Below are 21,432 nucleotides of genomic sequence, written 5' to 3'. Positions count from 1 at the left end.
TCATGAAGTGGCAGAAGCGGTGTTCTGAAAAAGAGGGGCGGTGGATGTAGATGCTGAAGAAGACAACCTTCTTCAAATATCGCTCCTCTTAGCCCAAATAAGAGAACCTTCCCTGTCCCTCAGCCTTCTGAATGAAATCCTTTTGCAAATATCAGAGTCCTTGATGGACTGTGTCCAGAAGACAGACCGCACACACATTATGGTCAACACATCCTCAACAGGCTGGACAATTGTTCCAAAAAGTCAAACAGGATGAGGAAACAACACAAAGAAAAAAAACACTTATCTTCAGATAAAAGCTAACATCCAATGGCAAAGTCAGAATATATTAAATGAACAGCAAAATTCCTCACAAAATGGTGTTAGTAGCCACAATTAGCTTTAAAGAAAGCAGAGCGGTGTTCAGGATCTTTCTCAGAGTAAAAGAAAAGAAACTAACTGACACCCTGCTGGGCATGATGGCCAAGTGCAGTATTCTAAGGTTCTCAAAGGACTGTTGTAGTGTTTTTACTTTAATGCACCACTTCCCGCTTCCATTATAAACAAGCACATTGATTCTAAGTGTTTTTGTAAGCCAAACATAATCTGTTTTGTAATTTAACTAATTGGACATGTTTTCCATTTATTTAGTTGACTGGATTTTTTTTTTTACTTTTTGAAAAGCTGTGTTCAAGAACCTGGCTCACGCACAGGCATATTCTACTTTTATGAATATCAGATAGAATACAATGCTGAAGAATTTCTTTAAAATATAAATCTAAAATTCCAGATTCCGGTCTGCAGCGGAAACACTGGTATGACAGACACCACACCAACAACCATGGAGAGTGCAGTATAAGAATGGCAATACCGTGACACAATGTAACAAAAAAGGGGTTCTGAAATGGAAATACAGGAGGGTTTAACAAATAAAAGCACTAAGCATTTTGTCATACCCAAAAATAGGAATGTCTGATTTGTTCACTTACCTTTATGCACAAACAGTTCATTGAGAACGAAAGGCATGTAAAGGTTCACTGAGTCACAGCATGCTATAGCAATAGATTATATGCACACAAAAAAATAATAATAAGATATCTTCAACGGCAGTCAGAAGAGATCCTCTATAAAGTCGAACAGAAATAAACATTCTGAAACTGTTTTGATGCAACCTACCTCCTCCAGGAAAATGTTATCCAGATCGTAGGGTGTGCGAACAGACTCAACCATCCAGCTGTCCGGGGTATTGATGTTCAGAGTGAAAAGAGGTGAATGGGGCATATCCAGGAATTTCGCTATTGGACCTGGAGCAAAGCTGTTTTCGGATGTGAAAGATACTTCAGGCTCCAGGACATACCGATAAAAGCTAAAAAAGTGGGTAGGTTACAGTTAGTTGACATGCTGCTTAGAAGGCGGTCATAACAGTCACAATAATTCAGTTGCACAATGGATCTATAATCATTCAGCGATTGTATTAGCTCAATAAGAACAGATTGTAGCAAGCTGGCTCTGTGTAGACTATACCAAAGTGAGGTATAGTGTGCACAGAGTCCAGTGGATCCCCAAAGGTAGGCAGAGGTTAAAGTAGAGAGTACCTTACTCTCGATTTGTGGTAGTGTGGGCGAGCAGTAAAGCCTTATCAGAGGGTAGTACTAAGAATTTATTGCACATACGCGGGCAAGAAATGGTTTCACACACAGTCAAGGACTGAACTCTGACCAATTTGTTTTGTAAAAAATATGTATGTTATATTTATTTTCTAGAACCAAGCCAGGCCTGGTACAGGTAAGTGGATTTATACTTTCCAGTAAACAATAGAGTTGAATGCAGTTGTATAAACTTGGTTTTGGTTAAAGATAAATCACTTGTAATGCAACACTTTGAACTACTGTACATATACTTATACCTGGATACTACACTGAACATTTCCTGAATACAGGTAAATAAATGCAGTTTTGTTATTAGAACACAATTGTATAGGTTTTTATAGATTTTCCAACTCCACACTTGGAAACTTTTTCACAAGAAAACAGTCAATGTTATCCCATTAGAGGAAACAGAGTTACCGGTTAACAGGTGTACTTTGTTGTGGGAGTTGTTTTTCTGGGGTTAGACTCAGGGGTCCCCCTGGGTCAAGGATGCACTCTCAAAGCGCCCTCAGCTGCACTAGGGCAGCCGGGTGCGGAGTGTTGAGGCCCAATGTTATCCAATGGGGCCTCTGATTGGTGGCTGCTCACAAGCAGGCCACAAGGTTGTGGGAGCAAAGCTCCTGGTGTTGGGCTCAGAGCAAAGGGGGCTCAGAGTTAGCACTCAAGGTACACCCGCAGGGGCGGCTGGGTGTAGGGTGGTGGTTTGATGTCGGGTGCCCTGTTTTCAATGGGGATTGCTGGTTTTTACAGCACCACTAGATGCCATCTTTACGTGTTTTGTGGTGATTGGCAAACTTTGTTATGCTTAATACACATGTGGGATGTTGGTAAGTTTCCCTGCATGAATTATGAACAAATTAAAGAATGTTTGTGCATGAACCATGGCTTCCAAACCATTTTTAGTCTTTATAGGCATATATCATGAGGGCATTTAAGGTTGTAATAAGGATTTGTTATGTTCACAGAATAAGCATCTGGCATACAACTTGTGGCTTCCTGAAGAAGGGGTTATGCCAAAACGTGCGTAGAGAGAAATATACTATTCATTAGCCATTGCCTGAAAACTCTATAAAAAGTTATCTTTTGCTGTAATCTTTCCAAAGAAAAGTTGTTGGAAAATTCCCTTTTTCCTTATACCGTATATTATAAGTATGTATCATGTCTTTTGCAATGGGTTATGTTATCCAGATAATCCTATACCTTTACTTTGATGCATGTTGTGGATGGATGAAAGGGTATGAGAGATTGTGTGATTGAAATAATAAAGATTTGCAATGCACAAGTTACTACTTGTGTAACAATATATCTGTAAGAGACATTAGTTAGTGATAAGATTCCTTACCACAGAATATCCCCAGGCATCAGACTGGATCCGGAAAGTTTTCGTCAGCAGTACCCCTGTGCGTCGGAAGGTGGTGTTGTGCGGGTCCGCGTCTGTCGCTGGCGTCGTAAGCGCCGAGATGATTTCACGGAGACTACTTAGGCGTCACCCATAAGCGCTGACACCAGTTCTGTACACGATTTTCCGCGTCAGGAACGCAGATCCATGCAAGAAACTGACCACTGGTGCCATGAAACTAGGGCCCTGAAAAGAATGACCCTAACCCTAGAAATCAGTTTACAGAACGGGGAGGATGGGTGGGGCGGTAAGGAATCTATCACAACTAATGTCTCTTACATGGTTACACAAGTAGTAACTTGTGCATCTGAAAGAGACACGTTAGTGATAGATTCCTTACCTTAGAATAGATACTCCAGCAATACCTACCCGGAGATGGGTCTGCCAATCAAAATCACACCAGAAAGTCCCGGAGAACCGCACGGCCAAAGAAGAAGTCTCTCCGCAGAACCGAACGGCCGAAGAAGAAGTCTCTCCGCAGAACCGAACGGCCAAAGAAGCCGTCTCTCCGGACTTGGCTGTCTAGGCAGTATTGCTTGGTAAAAGTGTGCAGCAAGGCCCATGTAGCTGCCTCACAGATGTCCTGCAAGGGAACGCCCCGTCCCAAACAGTAGTGGCTGCCGTTGCCCTGGTAGAATGGGCATGCAGCCCCACAGGAGGCTCCTTCTTAGCAAACGAGTAACAGGCTTTGATGCAGAGAACGACCCAAAGAGAGATGGTCCGTTTGTGCATGGCCCGGCCTTTTTTGGCGCCCACGTAGCCAACAAAAAGGTGGTCATCCACCCAGAACTGTTGTGTGCGCTTCAGGTAGAACGAGAGGGCACATTTTGGGTCCAGACGATGGAGCCTCTTCTTTTGAAGGATGCGGAAAGAAGGTGGGCAAAGTGATCATCTGCCCGATGTGGAAGGGCGAGACAACCTTTGGCAAGAAAGAAGGAGGAGTCCTTAAAACCACTTTGTCTGGATGAACAGAGAGAAAAGGAGGTTTAGAAGAAAGAGCCTGGAGCTCACTCACTCTTCTGGTAGAGGTGATAGCTACCAGGAAAGCCGTCTTTAGAGTCAGAAGACGTAAAGGACAGTTATGAAGTGGATTAAAGGGAGCACACATCAGACAAGTCAAGACAAGATTAAAGTCCCATTGAGGCATTATGAAGGGCACAGGAGGAAACGTGTGTGTAATGCCTTTCAGGAAGCGATTAACAATTGGGGACTTAAAAAGAGAAGGCTGATCTGGAAGCCGTAGAAAGGCGGAAACGGCAGAGAGATAACCTTTGATAGTGCCAAGAGCAGAGCCCTGCTGGGCCAAAGAGAGAAGGAACAGAAGGACCTCAGAAAGAGGGGCAGCAAGGGGATCCACAGCCTTTGCTGTGCACCATGCCACAAATTTGTTCCACCTGCAGGTGTATACTGTCTTAGTGGAGGGACGCCTGGCTGCCAGAATAATGTCACAGACTTCGGAAGGAAGGTCGAAAGCGGTCAACTGTCGCCGCTCAATCTCCACGTGTGGAGGCTGGGTAGGTTCGGGTGGACGACCATCCCCTGTTGCTGCGACAGAAGACCCTCCCAAAGAGGCAGTCAGATCGGGGGAGCGATCGCCATGCTGAGTAGCTCGGGTTACCAGTATCTTCGTGCCCAATCCGGAGCCACAAGGAGGACTTGGGCCCGGTCACGCCGAATCTTCTTCAGCACTCTGGGCAGAAGTGGTATAGGCGGAAAGGCGTACAACAGATCGCAGCTCCACTTGTGACGAAAAGCGTCGCTGAGCGAGTGCCGCCTTGGAAATTCCAATATGCAGAATTGAAGACATTGCACGTACTCTTCGGTGGCAAATAGATCTAACCAAGGCTCTCCCCACTGCAGAAAGAGACCTTGCGCTACCTCCGAGTAAAGACGCCATTTATGATCCATCATGCACCAGCAGCTGAGTTTGTCCGCTCTGGCGTTCAGAGAACCTGCCAGGTGTTAAACCACCAAGGTAATGCCTTGATGTTCCAGCCATGTCCAGAGGCGGAGAGCCTCCCGACATAGGGTCCACGACCCCACCCTGCCCGGTTTGTTGCAATACCACATGGCGGTGGTGTTGTCCGTGAACACCTGCACTACACTTCTCCGGACAGAGGAAATGAATGCTTTCAGTGCAAGTCGGATCGCCCAAAGCTCCAAAAGGTTGATATGGAGCCGGGACTCCGCCGGAGACCAGAGGCCCCTGATCTCCGCCTCTCCCATGTGGCTGCCCCATCCCAGGAGGGACGCATCCGTCACCACTGTGTGCTCCGGTTGGGGAAGGGAGGGGGATCTGCCCTGGACCCAATCGCGATTCGTGAGCCACCACTGCAAGTCGTGTGCAGTGCCCTCCGAGATCTGGATGTGATCGGACAGGTTGCCCTGATGCTGCGCCCACTGGAACGTCAGGTCCCACTGCAGAGCCCACATATGCCATCTGGCATGATGCAGTAGCAGGATGCAGGAGGCCATGAGGCCCAGGAGCCGGAGGGTCATCCTGACTGAAACCCGGGATAGAGGCTGAAAGATCGGAATCATTGCCTGAATATCCCGACTTGCTGCTCGGGAGGATAAACCCAAAACTGAGTAGAATCCAGAACCGCTCCGATGAAGGGGAGCTTCTGAGCGGGACTCCGGTGCGACTTCGGCACGTTGATGGAGAAACCCAGCAAATGCAGATGGTCAGCTGTAGTCTGGAGGTGGGAGACAACTGCCTGGGGCGAGCCCGCCTTCAACAACCAGTCATCGAGCTAGGGGAAGACTGAAACCCCTGATCTGCGCAGATGAGCTGCGACCTCCGCCATCTCCTTCGTGTACACCCATGGGTCACTGGTAAGACCGAAGGGGAGCACAGCAAACTGAAAGTGCTCTTGGCCAACCGTGAACCGCAGGTGACGCCGGTGGACCAGGGATGTGAAAATTAGCGTCCTGCAAGTCCAACGCTACCATCCAGTCTCCAGGGCAGAGGGCAGCCAAGATCTGAGCTAGAGTCAACATCTTGAACTTCTCCTTCCGGAGGAAGCGGTTGACGTTCCTGAGGTCCAAGATTGGACGCAGGCCCCCTTTTTCCTTCTTAGGGACCAGAAAGTAGTGGGAATAACAACCACATCCTACTTCTGGCCCAGGAACGCGCTCGATGGCCCCCTTGGCCAAGAGGGCCATGACTTCCTGCTGGAGAAGCGCAAAATGGTCCCCTGACATGCGGTGGAACTGAGGTGGAATGGCTGGAGGGTCAGTCTCGAAGGGGAGGGAGTAGCCCCTTCGGACGATTTGCAGCACCCACCTGTCTGAGGTAATGGAACGCCAGTGGGGAAGGTGATGGCGAATCCTGCCACCTACCGGCGTGGGGTGTGGTGTGCCTCAAAGCTCGGACTAGGAAGGCTTTGAAGCGGATGCTGCGGGAACGGAGGTGGACTGACCCGCACGCTGGCCCCCTGTCCCGCCGCGGCGGGCACCATGTCCGCTGCCGCGCTTGGTTCTGCGCAGGCTTCTGGCTGAACGAACGTGTCAGGCGTCCCTACCGTGGCCACGAAAGGAACGAAAAGCAGACATGGCCGGGTGCGTGGTGGAGAGACCCAAGGACTTGGCCGTAGCCCGTGAGTCCTTAAAACACTCCAGCACACTATCTGCCTTATCGCCAAACAGGCGAGTACCATAAAAGGGCATGTCCGTAAGAGAACTTTGCACATCCCCTGAAAAACCAGTGGACCGCACCCAGGCGTGACGACGGAGGGCCACTGTTGTGGAAATCGCCCTACTCAGTGAGTCCGCGGTGTACAGTCCACACCCGATGGTAAACTTTGCTGCATCTTTCTCCTCAGCAACAGCTTGGGAAAGTACTGTCCGAACCTCCTCCGGACACAGAGGCAACACCTGCGCAACCCTGTCCCACACAGCGCGGGAATAGCGGCCCAAGAGGCATGCGGTGTTCGTCGACCGCAGCCCTAAGCTGGGAAATGAAAACAGTTTCTTGCCGAACTGTTCCAGCTTCTTGGATTCCTTATCCGGCAGAGCGGTAGGGAATGTGCTTTGGGAAGTGGAGGCCAGGCTCTCCGGGGTTGGGTGGGTGGATAGAAAAGCAGGGTCACCCGGGGCTGGACGATGGCGCCGGGCCAGATTCTTATCCACGGGAATCCCCATGGCTGGTCTATACCAGGTGCCCATCAAGACGTCAGTTAATACCTCAATGAACGGAAGCAGGGGGCTCCAAAGAGCTTGTAGCCGGCTGAAGTACTTCAGTGAGGAGATTAGTCTTGAGGGTCACTGTAGGCAGGTCAAGGGCCTCAGCTGCTCTACGGAGCACCATAGTGTATGCGTCGCCCTCCTCCATAGCCACAGCAGGAGAGGAGAAAGAAACCAGGGTCAGAGGAGAGGTCAAGACCACCGGCATCCTCTAGCTCTTCTGTCCATTCCTGTTCTGACCCGCACTACCATGCGAGAGTGTCCTCAGACCCCTCCCAGTCTTCCCTCCCCTCCACTGCCCGTGGAACAGGCTGCGGTGGGGGGCTGGGGCGGGGACAGGGGAATACAAATGGTTGAATGCCGCCAGGAACGGCACCGGTCGACGCCGGTCCGGCTTAGTGTCCCAATTAAGTTCCCAACCAGGAGCAAAATTGTCCGGGCACCTGGGCAAGGGCGAACGGGGAACGAACAGAACCCACTGCAGCGCCGGGATCGCAAGGGAGGGCCCTCAACTGGGACCGCGGGGCCCATAGGCGCGCCGGCGGGAGCCCAAGGCCTTAAGAGGCAGTCCATGGCTGCAAGAAAATCTTGCACCTGGGCAGGAGTCACCGACGGACCCGGATTAGGTGGGTAGGCCGCGGGACTCACAGGCTCCAAAGGAGCCGCGGGGATGGTACCCCCGGCCCCCTCGTCCGCATCCGGAGACTGACGAGGGGACGTCGGAGTGCAGAAACGCTTCTTCAACCTTTTTATGATGTCTCTTACCCGAATCAGAGTGGGACGACTGCGACCCCGGGGAGCGAGGACTATGGCTCCGCGAGAGATTCTTTGAGCGACCCCTGGACCTCGAACGGCGCGGAGACGACTGCCGGGCTCTCCAGTAGCTTACGGGAGCGCTCCTGCAAGGCCTTCGGAGCCATGGCCAAACAGTCGGAACATGACGGGGAGTCATGGTCGCGCTCCAGACAGTAGACAGAGACGTCATGGGGGTCGGCCACCGACATTGTACGGCGACAGGCCCCAGAGGATTTAAATCTAGGCATCCCTACATGGCACCAGGAGTCAAAGACTCAAAAATGGAAGACAAAAAGTCTCAAAAGTTTAGTCAAAAAGTGACAAGGGTACGTGCTCTAACCGGATCTGCGCTTGCTGGCGCGGAAAAAGAAAGAACGGACGTCAGCGCGCATGGGTGGCGCCTAAATAGTCTCTGTGACGTCATCTCGGCGCTTACGATGCCAGCGAAGGACGCGGAGCCGCACGACGCCACCTTCCGACGTGCAGGGGTACTGCTGACGAAAACTTTACGGATCCAGTCTGACACCTGGGGATATTCTAAGGTAAGGAATCTACCACTAACGTGTCTCTTTCAGATGCTATGATACATTTTAGAAGACATACGAGCTATTTATACATTCTTATAGTGTATACTGAATATAATTTTTGAATAATAAATGTATCTAATTTCATATCTACTCACATGTCCGTCGGGTATTGTAACGTGCCCTCAATTGTATCTTGCTGCATTTTATTTCTTGTGAAGGAAGAGTTGCCTAAACATTTCTTGCGCTTGATTTATTTGTCCCTGCCTTAGGAACCATAATTGTCAGCAGGGGAACCCCTTGTGTATTTCGATTACACCCTCTATAGGACCACTTTCTGTGAGAAGTGGGCATCACCCGGACCCTAGAATGCCAATTCTGTCGAAAAAAAGATTGAGGAATCCTAAATGTGGGGTCAACATCAGCTGGTCCTCCCTAGGGGTGGTGCTGGCTGAATGTGGGCACATCTCCTAATCTTACTAATTTTCCCACCTCTCTTGCCAGGGGGGTGGGCATCTCCACCATCGAGAGACGCCTGGGTTGCATTACAAAGACGGCAGGGCCTTTAAAGCTTCCCGACCTGGAATGCATGTCCGGTGGAGGAGGTGTGAGCACCTTTGCCCAGAGCAGGCTTTGTTCCTGGCCTCCAAGAGCGTAGGCTCTCATCTCAGGAGGTCAGAAACCTGTCTATGGTGGCTAGCTGGTCGAGACCAGTCAGTCAACACACTAGTAGTCAGTAGATTAAGGGGGCACCTCTAAAGTGCTCTCTGGGTGCATTTATAAAATAATCCAGTACTACTATCAGAGTGGGTTTATTAAGGTGAGGTGTTTGGTACCATGCCAATTGTGGAACAAAGGTACAGTTTCAGAAAAGAACATTGGTACTGGGGACCTGGCTGGCAGGAACTCAGTACACACTCAGTCAAAGTTGCACCAGATGCCAGGCAAAAAGTGGGGGTAACCATGTCAAAAAAGGGACGTTCCTACATCTCCCGTCAGCAATAGCTTGGTAAAGTATGGTCCTCCAGAACCATGGGCAGCACCTGCCCAACCGAATCCCACAGAGCATGGAAGTAGTGCCCAAAAGGCATGCGGTGTTTACAGACCGCAGTGTCACAATGGTGGAAGAAAACATCTTCTTGCCTAAGGTGTCTAGCCTCTTGGATTCCCTTTCCGGTGGGGAGGTAGGAAATGTGCCAGAATGTACACAGGAAGTGGAGGCTTGGACAACCAAGCTTTACGGGGCAGGATGTTGTGTGAGAAAACTGGGGTCCCCTGGGGCGGTGGGCAATCCTCCTTTTCACAGGAGTCCCTGTGCTAGGCTTGGACCAAGTCCCAAGCAGTACATCTGAAAGAGCTTCATTAAATGGGAGAGGAGGTTCTGAGGGCATCACTGCCAGCTGAAGCATCTTTGTCAAGACATTTGTTTTGACTGCCACTGAGGGTAGGCTAAGGTCCAGGAGCTCGGCCGTCCTTCTCACAACCAGTGCAAGCGACCCTCCTTCCTCCGTAGCCACGGTAGGGGGAGAAAGCATGCCCATATCTGGAGAAGCGTTGAGTCGATTGGCATCCGCCAAATGCTCACATCAATCCATATTGTTATCTAAGGGCTGGTATTCTCTAGGGTCCAGCGATCCCTCCCAATCCTCCCCAAGTTCCTACCCAGACGAATAGGGCTCAGGCTCCAGCCTGAAAGGCATTGCTCCAGTCGGCGTCGGATAACACCCATTCGGCTCCGTGTTGGAGATCAAAAAGATGATGGAGCGGCTGGAGGGCGCCAGGAGTGTCAGCATTGGGACCGGCGCCGGGGAAGGTAGAGTTGGTACAACCAGCGCGGGTCCGGATCCATCCAAGGATCCAAGGGGCCCCACTGTCGCTGAGGGTAGGGCCACAAGTGTGGACCCAATAGGGGCTCCTTCCGAGATCACTGGGCCCACAAGCACGGCGGCTGGAACAAGATGCTCAAATATGAGACAAAAGGTCTCATAAATCTTTTGAAGTTGAGCCAGGATCGCTCTGGCTACGGAAACTCGGAGAGGCGCAGAGTCGACCCAGGCGCAGGTTCAAACGTAGAGTCTGACCTTGAATGAAAACGCTCCCTCATCTTGTTTGAAGACCACGACGGATAGGTCGAAGTCGAAGAGCTTTTTGACTTTTCTTCTTTTTGTGGGACTTACTCAAGTTGCCTGACGAATTCGAATGTGACAAGGATCTCGGACTCAGAATGATCCCAGGCCCGTCCTCTCGATTGGGATCAAGATCATAAGGCGGCAAGGAGCTTGAGGGACTACTCCCTCAAGGCTTTGGGGTGCATGGCATGGCAATCGGTGCAGGTCTTCACGCTGTGGTTGTGCTACAGGCAACAGAGGCAAACAAGACGTGGGCCCATCACCACCATCTGTCGATGACAGGGGCCACAGGGCTTGAAGCTGGCCTTCCTAGTGGACATCCCTGCCGCTGAGAAGAACTCTAAAAAAACGTAGACAAATCTTTGTCGAAAAAGCAGTCAAAAAGTAACAGACAGGGTAGCTCTCTCTCTGACTGGTGGGGAAAACCAAGGAAAGATGTCAGTGTGCTGGTGTGACGCCTATATAGGCACTGTGCACTTCACTTCCGGCGCGAAGGACGGCAAGTGGAGCAGAGCAATGCCACCTACCGGCACGCAGGGGTACTGCACACGAAAAATGTTTGGATCCAGTTTGACGCCTAGGGATAATTCTAGGGTAAGGAATCTGCGGCTAAAAGTCTATCAGATAAGGAAGGGTTAGGCTTGGCAAAGGGTTAATTTTGCCAAGTCGAACTTGGAGTTTAAAAGCTGCACAGCTGCAGAGGCCTAGAGTCATGTTTTCACTTGTCAGTTTAATGTTGGCACAATAAGTGCTGTGGTCCACTGGTGACATTTAGTTTACAGTTCCTAACAGCACAGAGTACCATGTATTAAGGATAGTTGGATATGCCAATCTGGTATCAGCCAATTGCACCTATACTTTAGGGGTTAGAGAACACACTGGGCACTGGACATCAGAGCTGTAGTCTACAATCAGCACCCCAGCACTAAATCTAGCAAAAAGTGTGGTAAAACGTGGGAGTAATGCAGCATGGTTGTGAGGAAATGTGGTGTATTATATGGTGTGGGTGTGTGACCTCACCGTGTAATACACTTACCAACCCCTTTAGGTCCAATAGGTTTCGTCTGGAAAACTCTAAGCTCAACCTTGGGTAGCTGTGGCACTGAGCAGCAAGGCTCACATACAGGAACAAGTGTTATACATTTAAAAGCACCAAAATAATTGAAGAAATCAACAACACTCAATTTATAAAAATAGGTTGTATTTTTAAAAGAATTCAGGCCATAAAACGAAAAATATCCACTGGAGGGTTCCTGAAATATAAAATATAGATTTTACAAAAAGTAATAAATAGGTGCAATTTCACTCAACAGCAAACAAGCCTTGGCAAAGTCAGCCAATTGGAAACTTCTGGCAGGGAGTTAGTCAGGTGGACCAGCAAGGTCCTCAAGGACATTTTCCTAGACAGAAGATGCAGTACTTTCGCTGTTCCAGGCACTTGATTCACATTTCAATAGATTCCTATGAAATGGTCCTGATTGCAAGGGATGAAGGATGCTCAAAGGATGCTGTGGATGCGATGCTGTCAACGGGGGTCTTCCTGTAGGGATTCACAGGTCAATGAAGATGGTTCTTGGTTGCAGAACCGATGTCCCACAAAGTCTTCTCCGGTCTGGTCGAAGTCCAGTCACAACAGGACTACAGAAGCAGCCCTTGACCTCCATGGTCCCACGCGCCGCTATTCCGCTGCCGCTCACACCTGATTTGGCTCCCTAGATTGCTGACTGCATCGCAGTCGATAAACCCCCGGTTTGATTCCACTGGGGGACCCTTGACTGCCTGCGAATATTTACTTTCCTGGATTGTGGTACTTAATTGCTTGTTTTGTGTTTTTGCCCCCAATTATACTGTTTGGTAGTTTTGCTCTAATTCTATTTTGCCTGATTGTCACTCATTGGACATCAATGTATGCCGTTTTCCCCATTTCCCTTGCTTCCTGCCCTCCGGCCCACCTGCCGGCCCCTCCTGCCTCCCTGCTGGCCTCTCCCACCTCCCAGGACTACTTATGAAGGGCACTGTGTGGCTGCGCCGCTGGCGTGCCAAGGGCACATAAAGGCAAGCCAGTCTGCGTCTGGACCGCGTAGAGTGCCAGGATCCCCGGCTCTTCCACTCAACGAAGATATACCACTGCAGATCTTCAATCCCTGGACTCTGGATGCACCAATCTTCTCTGCACATCCCCACGGAGCATCAAAGGACCATTCTACTGTCAACAATACCCCATCACCTTCAGCACGGAAGCAACCAACGACACTAGCAATACCACCAACGCGGCTACACATGCTATATCGACTGAAACACCCACAACACCACTCCAGTGCATCCTACTCAAAGCACGTTCTTTCAGTAAACACACTACGGAGATCTGGAGCACAATCTCGTCCCTCACCATGGATGTCCTCTCCCTCATAGAAAGCTGGTTTCACTCTGCGTCCGCACCAGACATCGCCACCGCCATCCCCGAAGGTTAAAAGATAACGAACCAGGGCCGAACCAACAAGCACAGTAGCGGAATCACCCTCATCTACAGGGACACCATCCTCTGCACAACATCCTCCGATGACCCAACACAGGTAATGAAACACCTCAACTTCCAACTCCACACAGACGGTAAAAGCACCATCAGAGGTACCCTTGCCTACAGACCACCGGGACCACGCCAAAGCTTCTGCAACACTATCTCTAAAATCATAGCCCCGCTCACAATCAACTCCAAGCACTACTTCTTCCTAGGGGACCTTAACTTGCACATCTGCCAACCCAGGGACACCAACTCCACCAACCTACAGGAAATCACGAGCAACATCAGACACGAGCAGCTTATCACTGACCCCAGCCATATCGCAGGACACATGCTTGAGCCCATATTCACCTCAGTCAGATCCACTCTCCTCCACTCCTCTCCACTCACCTGGTGCAACCACGACAGCGTACACTTCATCATAATACCCAACCCGGCCCCCTCAGATCCATGTGCAGTCACTGGAAAAAGGTATCAGAAGACCAGTAGAACGACACACTCCACTCCCGCTTCCCAGGCTCTCCACATGACCCTGAACAAGCAGCAAAGAACTTGACCCAGTGGATCACAAAATGAGCTGACACATTGCCCCCATCAAGACAACCAAGGTCAAAGAACAAAGCAAAAGAGAAAGCTGGTTCACCGAGGAACTGCACTCCACCAAATGAGACTGCCGACAACTAGAAGGGAAGTGGTGCACCAACAAAAACAAATAACAGAAGACCGTTCTGCCAACAGGACCGCTCTCAGCCGGTACCACCACCTCCTGAAAGAAACCAACACCCTAGCAGGCCGTATCGAAGCCAGCGCAAATCACGGCAAACAACTCTTTGCCATTGTGAAGGAGTTCAGTAATCCCGCAGCCATCGAGAAAACGTCACTTCCTCCCAGGAACTGAGCAACAACCTTGCAAACTTCTTCCATGACAAGATCGCGACCATCGATGAAAACTTTGAACGCCAATCCTCCGCCACAGACAGCATCAACCAGCTCACACCCACGAACACAAAGTACGAACACCTACTCACCCACTGGGAACTCCTCACCACGCAAGATGACATCTCAATCATGAACTCCTTGCACTCTGGGGCACCTATGGACCCATGCCCCCACCACATCTTCAACCTAGAAGCAAGACAATCGGCAAAGAGCTCAGGAAGGTCTTGAACACCTCAATGCCGCAGCCTCCTTCCCCAAGGACTGGAAACGCCCTGAAGCGAGGCCCCTCCTGAGAAAAACATCCACCGACCCTGCTGATTTGAAAAACTATTGGCCCATCTCACTACTGCCCTACCCAGCAAAAGTCCTCACAAAAGCGATCAACCAGCGACTCACCAAACACTTAGAAGACCACAACCTCCTGGGCCCCTCCCAATCTGGATTTTGCACTAACCACAGCACAGAGACAGACCTGATTGTTTTCACCGACAACATTAGAGCCCTCCTGGACCTCAGGGAAACAGCAGCCCTCATCCTTCTGGACCTGTCCAACGCGTTTCCCACCACATCCTGATTAACAGACTCTACCACATTGGGATTCAAGGCAACGCCCTCAAACAGATCGCTTTGTACCTCACTGGCTGAACCCAAATGTTCGTCTCTCACCGCTTACCTCAGAGCTCAAGAAGATCTGCAGAATCACTCGGTGTTCATCCCTCAGCCCGACCCTCCTCAATACCTACATTCACCTTCAGAGGGTCCCAGCAACTCTCAAACAGCACTCCCAGGCCCAGCAAACTCTAGTGCAACTCTGTGCAGAAGGTCTTGGTCTTCGGTGCTGCACACCAGTGGTGGTAGTGGCTGAAGGTTTTGTGCTATCAACTTGCCACAGCAGGCTTTTTCAGGTGTTCTTTCCCTGCGCTGGGAACAGGAGGCCAGTCATCTGGCCCGTGGAGTTCTCTTGGCTTGACTGGGCTCCTTGAGCAGGACCAAGAAGGCACAGTCTATCTCTTCGCTAGCCACCAGGTGCAACACAAGCAGTCATTGTCTGTGCAACCTCTTTGCTGGTACCTCGGTGCAGCAGGGCAGTTTTTCTTCAATCCTTCTTTCAAGTCGGTTGACAACTGTCGTCTGGGTGCCATAGGGTGCCCCTCTTACACTCTGACAATGCCCTCAGGGCAGGATGCGGTTGGTAGCCAATGGGCTACCAGGTTCCCTTCCACCTAGTGATCACTTCTTGTGGAGTGTAGCATCTGGATATCCCAGGATGCACCATTCTGCCCACTTCTAAGATGGCAAGAACCCTTTTCTGGTGTACAGACCTCCCAAGCCCACCCCGGGCTGTGGCTACATCAAAGGCTATATGCCCATGGGGAAACTGGTTTGGCAACTTGCTTCCCCTCTCTGCCTCCCGTGTCAGTCTCTCTACCTCAACAATGGGGCATCCCTCCCCCTCTGGTGCTACACATCTGCCCTTCAAAAGTGGCTTCACCTTTTTAAGCGTGCCTTCTGGGGCTAACACCCACGTAACTTCCTGCAGGAGGGAGGTAATGTCTCCCTGGCCAGCAATCCTTCATTGCGCCCCTTCCTGAGTCTCGTTAGCATATCTTTCCGGGAAGGCAGAAAGTTGCCTTTTGAAGCAGAGTTTGTGTGTGCCCAGGAAGTCACAGAAGTTTTAATGGCAACAAAGTGGCAGTTTTGCTATAGCTGCACACTACAACAAGTTACAATAATTTCGACTTGAGATACAAGACAGGCTTAATGTAACAAGTTGTTTGATACCTTGGAGTGCCCACTTTGGTTGCACCATTCAGGAGTTAGCACAGGTGAATAGTCAGCGTGTGACCCTGTACTTGCCGACTGGGCAAGCAAGTCTTTCAATGGTAAAACAGCAGTTTTTAGTGGTTTTTTTTTTTACTGTCAGGACATGTAAAGTACACGTCCTGCCTGTGTCATATGTCGCAGTCTGCCTTAAGGGCTTTGTAGGCCTGCCAAAGGGGTGGCTTACACACATGTGCAGGGAACCAGTGGTTTTGCGATTGCTTTCAAAGGTAAAGAGAGACTAGCAGTGCAGGACTGCTCTGCCAGTCTGCAGTGGCGGACTTGTTTTACTTGGGGGACCTCCAGGTTAACAATCAGTGCTGCAAGCTCTGGGATACCCCTCTAACTTACATGCCCAGGGTACCATTTACTAGAGACTTACAGGTAAGTTCGCCATTTCCAACTGGGTACATCCAATTTGACAGACACTTTAAGGGTCATAGCACTGACATGGAGGTCTGGTTAGCAAGCCTCAGTGTACTCCGAATCAAAAAACTAGCAGCATCAGTCAAAAAACTTGGGGGGTGACCATACAAAAAGTAGTATTTCCTCACGGTGGAATTCTGCAATCACCAATATCTTTATAATCTGCAACTTGTGACGCACCAAGTCGCTGGATTATAAAGAAAAGATGTCAGAACACGACTATTACAAGGTTATTACAGTAGAGTTCTGATGTCACAATGCCTACTACCAGAGCTAGCATTCAAGGTGAAAGGCAGGTCAGGTAACATAATTGAAGCAGCTGTTTAAAGCAACAAAAAAGGAACTTTGCTTTTCTTTCTTCTGCTATATATATTTTAGCCGATGTGAAAGGGAAATCAGGTCATGGAGTATAATGAAAGCAGCTGTTTAAAGCAACCAATGGAACATTGTTTTTCTTCTGCTCTTATTTAATAGCTTACAACAAGCAGAGTATATGTTTATTTTTGCACTCCTTAGACAGATACAAGCTAGAATCTTTCTGCATGTTTCTACACGTTCCGAGCTACGGCAGCTTTTTTTTTTTTTAACTAACTTTTATTGAACTGTTTCTAATCTCCGTTTGCAACAAATATCTAACAGGTTTTTGATGTGTTAAATTCTCCTCTAGAGGTTTTCTTTTTATTCTTCATGTTTGCAAACATGCTTGCTTTTTCATATGAAAGAGCTACACACCAAGGTTTTAAGCAGTTTGTGGGAAAAGTGATGTGACCATGTATTATATGGGACGACGTACCTGCTGGTCTACATTATAAGGATATTGCAAGTCACCTCTGAGTTCCATAACCTAATAAGGGGAACTCTGACTCTCGCCTCGCTCCTCTGTATGTTTATGGAACTCCTCAGTGACTTTCAACATCCTTATAATGTACAGCAGGGGGTACTTATGGGTACCCCTTTCAAAACTTTATATAAGGCTTCCTTACAACACCTTACCTGGAAAGCGGCCTTTCTAGTAGCTATTACTTCGGCATGCAGAGTCAGCGAGATTCTGTCTTTGTGTGCCAAAGAGCCTTCCATGGTTTCCATGCTAACAGGATTATGATGAGAACTCATCCGAGTTTTCTCCCAAATAAGGTGTTTGATTTCCAAATTAACCAGACAATTTATTTCCCTATGATCTTTCTTAATACTTCCACACCAGCGAAAGAGCTTTACACTCATTGGAACTTAAAAGAGCTGAAATTTTACTTAAACAACACCAAAGCTACCAGACAATCTGACCATCTGTTTGTTAACTATGGTCGTATGTGGACAAGCATTGCTTCCTCCAAGCAGTCCATTTCTAGATGGATAGTTTATTGTACTCTATTCACCTGCCAGTTGCCAACAAACAGTAACCTGCCAGACCCAAAGCCCACACTACAAAGGGCAAGGCAGCAACAGAGGGACTGCTAAGGAAATCTTTAACGCTGATACTTGGAGATCAGTGCATACTTTCACAAGGCATTACTGTCTAGATGCAGACACTCAGACATACATCCAAGTAGGGTAGGCCTCCTTAAGAAATCTATTTTGATGATGATTACAGCTGCCTCGGTTTGCTCTTGATTCGTACGCAGGTGTGGGCTCGGCTTGCTACTCTATTCAGTGCTTAGGACTATTGATGAGGATCCCCTGGAAGAAAAGGATAAGTTACTTACTTGTAATCCTAGTTCTCTTTGAGGGGATTCCTCATCAAAGCCATAATTTTAATGGGTATTTATATAGCGCCAAATCACCGGCAGATCTCTTAGCGCTCAGGGGAGAGTGGGCAGAGCTACTAGACTGAGTCGGGAACAATGCGTGAAACGGGAATTTAAACCGTATTTAGGGCCTCTCTGAACAGGAGCGTATTGAGCTGCTTTCTGAACAGGAGGCGAGTGGATTCCTTTCGGAGGTGTTCAGGTAACTGGTTCCAAAGCTGTAGGACCAGGAGAAGACTCTGCCCCCTTTTGATGCAGTATTGTACCGTGGACAGGACAGACGGCAGGCCTCGGAGAATCGTAATGTACGGCCGGGGACATAGGTCACAAGGCGTTCTATAATATAGGTTGGAGCTTGGCCATAGGTCGCTTTACGGGCAATACAGAGGCCCTTGAATTTTGCTCTTTGCCTAATAGGAAGTCAATGCAACTTGCGCAGCAACGGAGTGGCAGGAGACCTTCTTGGGAGCCTGAAAATCAGCCTGGCTGCATCATTCAGCACCACCTGCAGTCTGTTAGGCAGTATCTGCGGGAGGCCAATATATAAGGCATTACCATAGTCCAACCTCGAGATGATAGTGGCTGACACTATCATCTGAAGTGAGGTCGTGGAAAGGAGGGGGACAAGTTTCCGCAGTTGCAGTATCAGGCCTGTGCAAGTGCCAACCACAGAGGTGACCTAGTTGGCCATGGAGAGCTCGGAATCTACTTTTATTCCAAGGCTCTTCACGACCGGCACAGGTAGGGGGGTGGAACCTAGCTCTTGGGGCCAAAAAAGATCGTTCCAGGGCGAGCTTTTGGTGAGGATAACAAGGACTGTCTTGTTTGGGTTGATTTTCAGTGAGTTTGCTGCCATCCAGCTCACTGTAAATCTGAGAACGTTTTGTGCTCTGTCCTGTGCATGAGAGGAGTTAGCGATACTGAAGATGAGTTGGGTATCATCCACGTAGTTAAAGATTCTACAATCCAAGTTGGCTAAAGCTGCTACCAGCGGCCTAAAATATATATCAAAGAGAAGTGGGGACAGGGCCAAGCCTTGAGGGACGCCACAGCTAAGCATACCCTTGACCGATACCAACTCACCCAGAAGAATTCTCTGGGACCGACCGGACAGAAAGGATTCGAGCCATTGGCATGCCAATCCGCGGATGCCCAAAGCAGTGAGTCTGGCCAGGTGTTGTGCATAGCTGACAGTATCGAATGCCGCTGATAGATCTAATAAAATCAGGGCACTGTCTTTTTTTTTTTGCTGTCACACAAAACACTGAGCTCGTCAAGTACTGACAACATTACCAACTCGGTACTATGATGGGCCCTAAAGCCTGCCTGGTGCCCCTGGAGTAGCTAGTGGTCCTCCAGGAAAAATGACAGTGTTTTGAGGACATGTTACAAAACTTTTGCCAGGAAGGGTAGCTGGGAAATAGGCCTATGGTTTTTAGGGTTGGCAGCGTCTGCCCCTGGCTTCTTTAGCAGGGGTATGACTCTAGCCTCCTTTAGGTTAATTGGCAGGTACCTGGTCTCCAGAGAGTGGTTTAGCATGGTGATGATCTGTCTTTCCAAGCCAGGAAGAGCCATTTGAGAGAACCTAGGGGGACAGGGATCTGCAGGGGAACCTGATTTGATCCGACTCATCAGTAATGCTAGGGAAGCAGAGTCCAATTTGGGAAAAGTGGTAAGCAGCTGACATGGGGAAGGGTCTTGGGGCAGGGGTGGGAGGCTATAATTGACTGGAGATTTGTCTATTTCTGAGAGGATGTCCCTGACCTTCTGCAAGAAGAAGTATTGGAAGGTGTTACAGTCAATACAATCAACAGCCAAATTCCTTTTGTCTGAGTTCCTTCAAAATTCTGAAGGTCTCTTTCTGTTTGTTTGTTGCTATGGAGATTCTGGTCTCATAGTACTCCGCTTTAATAGTCAGGATGTTTATTTTGTATGAGGTGAGTAGGGTCTTGTAGATTTCTCACTCAGCTGGGTCATTAGTTTTCCGCCATCGTCTCTCCGTTTGGCGGAGCTTTTGCTTCCTTTCTCTCAGCAGCTGATTGAACCAGGGTGCCCCTTTGCCCTTATCTCACACCCCTCTCCCTTCGTTCAGGTGCCACTTGGTCTATAACTGCACGCAGACTACCTGTGAGAGTTTCACTTTCCTGATCCAGATTTCCATTTTCACATTTCAGGGAGGGGGGGGGGGGGGGGGGGGGGGAGGTCCAGAGTAGGTTGTCCACTAAAATTGCAGGCTCAATTTTTTTCCAGTTTCGCACCTTTTTCCATTCTTGAGGAGGTTTTGACAGTGGGCTGTCAATCGGGACCCAGCAATTAATTAATGAGTGGTCGGACCAGGCACACGGGCTAATGTCTATAAGACTAGCCCGTGGTTGAGAGGTCCAGATAAGGTCCAAGATGTGACCTTTGATGTGGGTGGGGTAGTCAACCAGTTGTTGGAGGCCCATCGTGTTCATCAATGTCTCAAACTGGTAGGCCAAAGGCTCTTTTGGTGTTTCGTCCCAGTGATAGTTGAGGCCCCACCTACAAGCAATCTTTGGTACTGTGTGCAGAGGTCAGAGATAATTTCCAAGAGGAGGTCGTTAAAACATGGGGTTGACCTCGGGGGGCGATATACTGCCACAAGAAGAAGGCAAGCATCTTGAAAGGAGATTTTCACCCCAAGTATGTCTGCGTTATCAATATTTTCGGTCACTATTTTGGTAACTATTAGCTGCTTTTTAAAGAAAATGGCCACATCCCCTCCTCTTGTTTTATCACCACGGTTATGCCACAGAACATCAAACTCTCCTGGTAGGGCTGCAATAATGTCAGCGACAGAAGTGTCCCCTCAACAGGTTTCTGTAAGTGCCAGAAGGTCTATGTCCCCATCCTGAAGACGTGAAAAGACTTCGAGGTGGTGTTTTTGTAGGGAGCGTGTGGAGAGTTGCCACCTTCAGCTTTGTCTGACTTTTGGCTGTTGTGTTTATGTGGGGTACTAGGGGTGGGCTTAAATATCTATCCCCTCCATTTCCCTTTAGTATTTTTTCCTCTCTAAGTGTAGATATAATGTTGCTACTTAAAGCATAATTACCCGAGGCTAGAAACTGTAGTTCTTTTGCTGAGTATGACAACAATTGGCCCGGTTTCCTGGCCCCTGGGCCCGGATGGGATTGCCTTTGGCGCGTCTTCTGCGCGCCCGCTGCGCGCACGCTGACACATCGGTCTATGTAGAGGGACAGGCAGAAGGACTACTCCGCCCCCTCTTTGACCGAGCGTGAACTGCGAGTGGTCAGATTACTGTAAGCTACGCCTCCACTCAAACAGCAAGCAGATGCGGGGAC

The 21,432-nt window shown here is 49.2% G+C and overlaps 1 protein-coding gene across 5 annotated transcripts in view; it reads right to left on the bottom strand.

Moving 5' to 3' along the window:
- UGGT1 (UDP-glucose glycoprotein glucosyltransferase 1) overlaps positions 1–21,432 on the bottom strand; it is an 827,334-nt gene that overhangs the window by 303,117 nt on the left and 502,785 nt on the right. For all 5 annotated transcript variants that reach the window (XM_085634645.1, XM_085634646.1, XM_085634643.1 and 2 more), the window contains one exon: positions 1,156–1,345. In XM_085634645.1, the coding sequence (XP_085490771.1) occupies positions 1,156–1,345 (190 nt within the window). The remainder of the gene's footprint in view (positions 1–1,155; positions 1,346–21,432) is intronic.

Source organism: Triturus cristatus, chromosome 11, assembly GCF_964204655.1.
Source record: "Triturus cristatus chromosome 11, aTriCri1.1, whole genome shotgun sequence".
Taxonomy (NCBI): Eukaryota; Metazoa; Chordata; class Amphibia; order Caudata; family Salamandridae; genus Triturus; species Triturus cristatus.
Note: the sequence above shows the minus strand (reverse complement) of the source record. Positions and strands in the feature narration are given on the sequence as shown.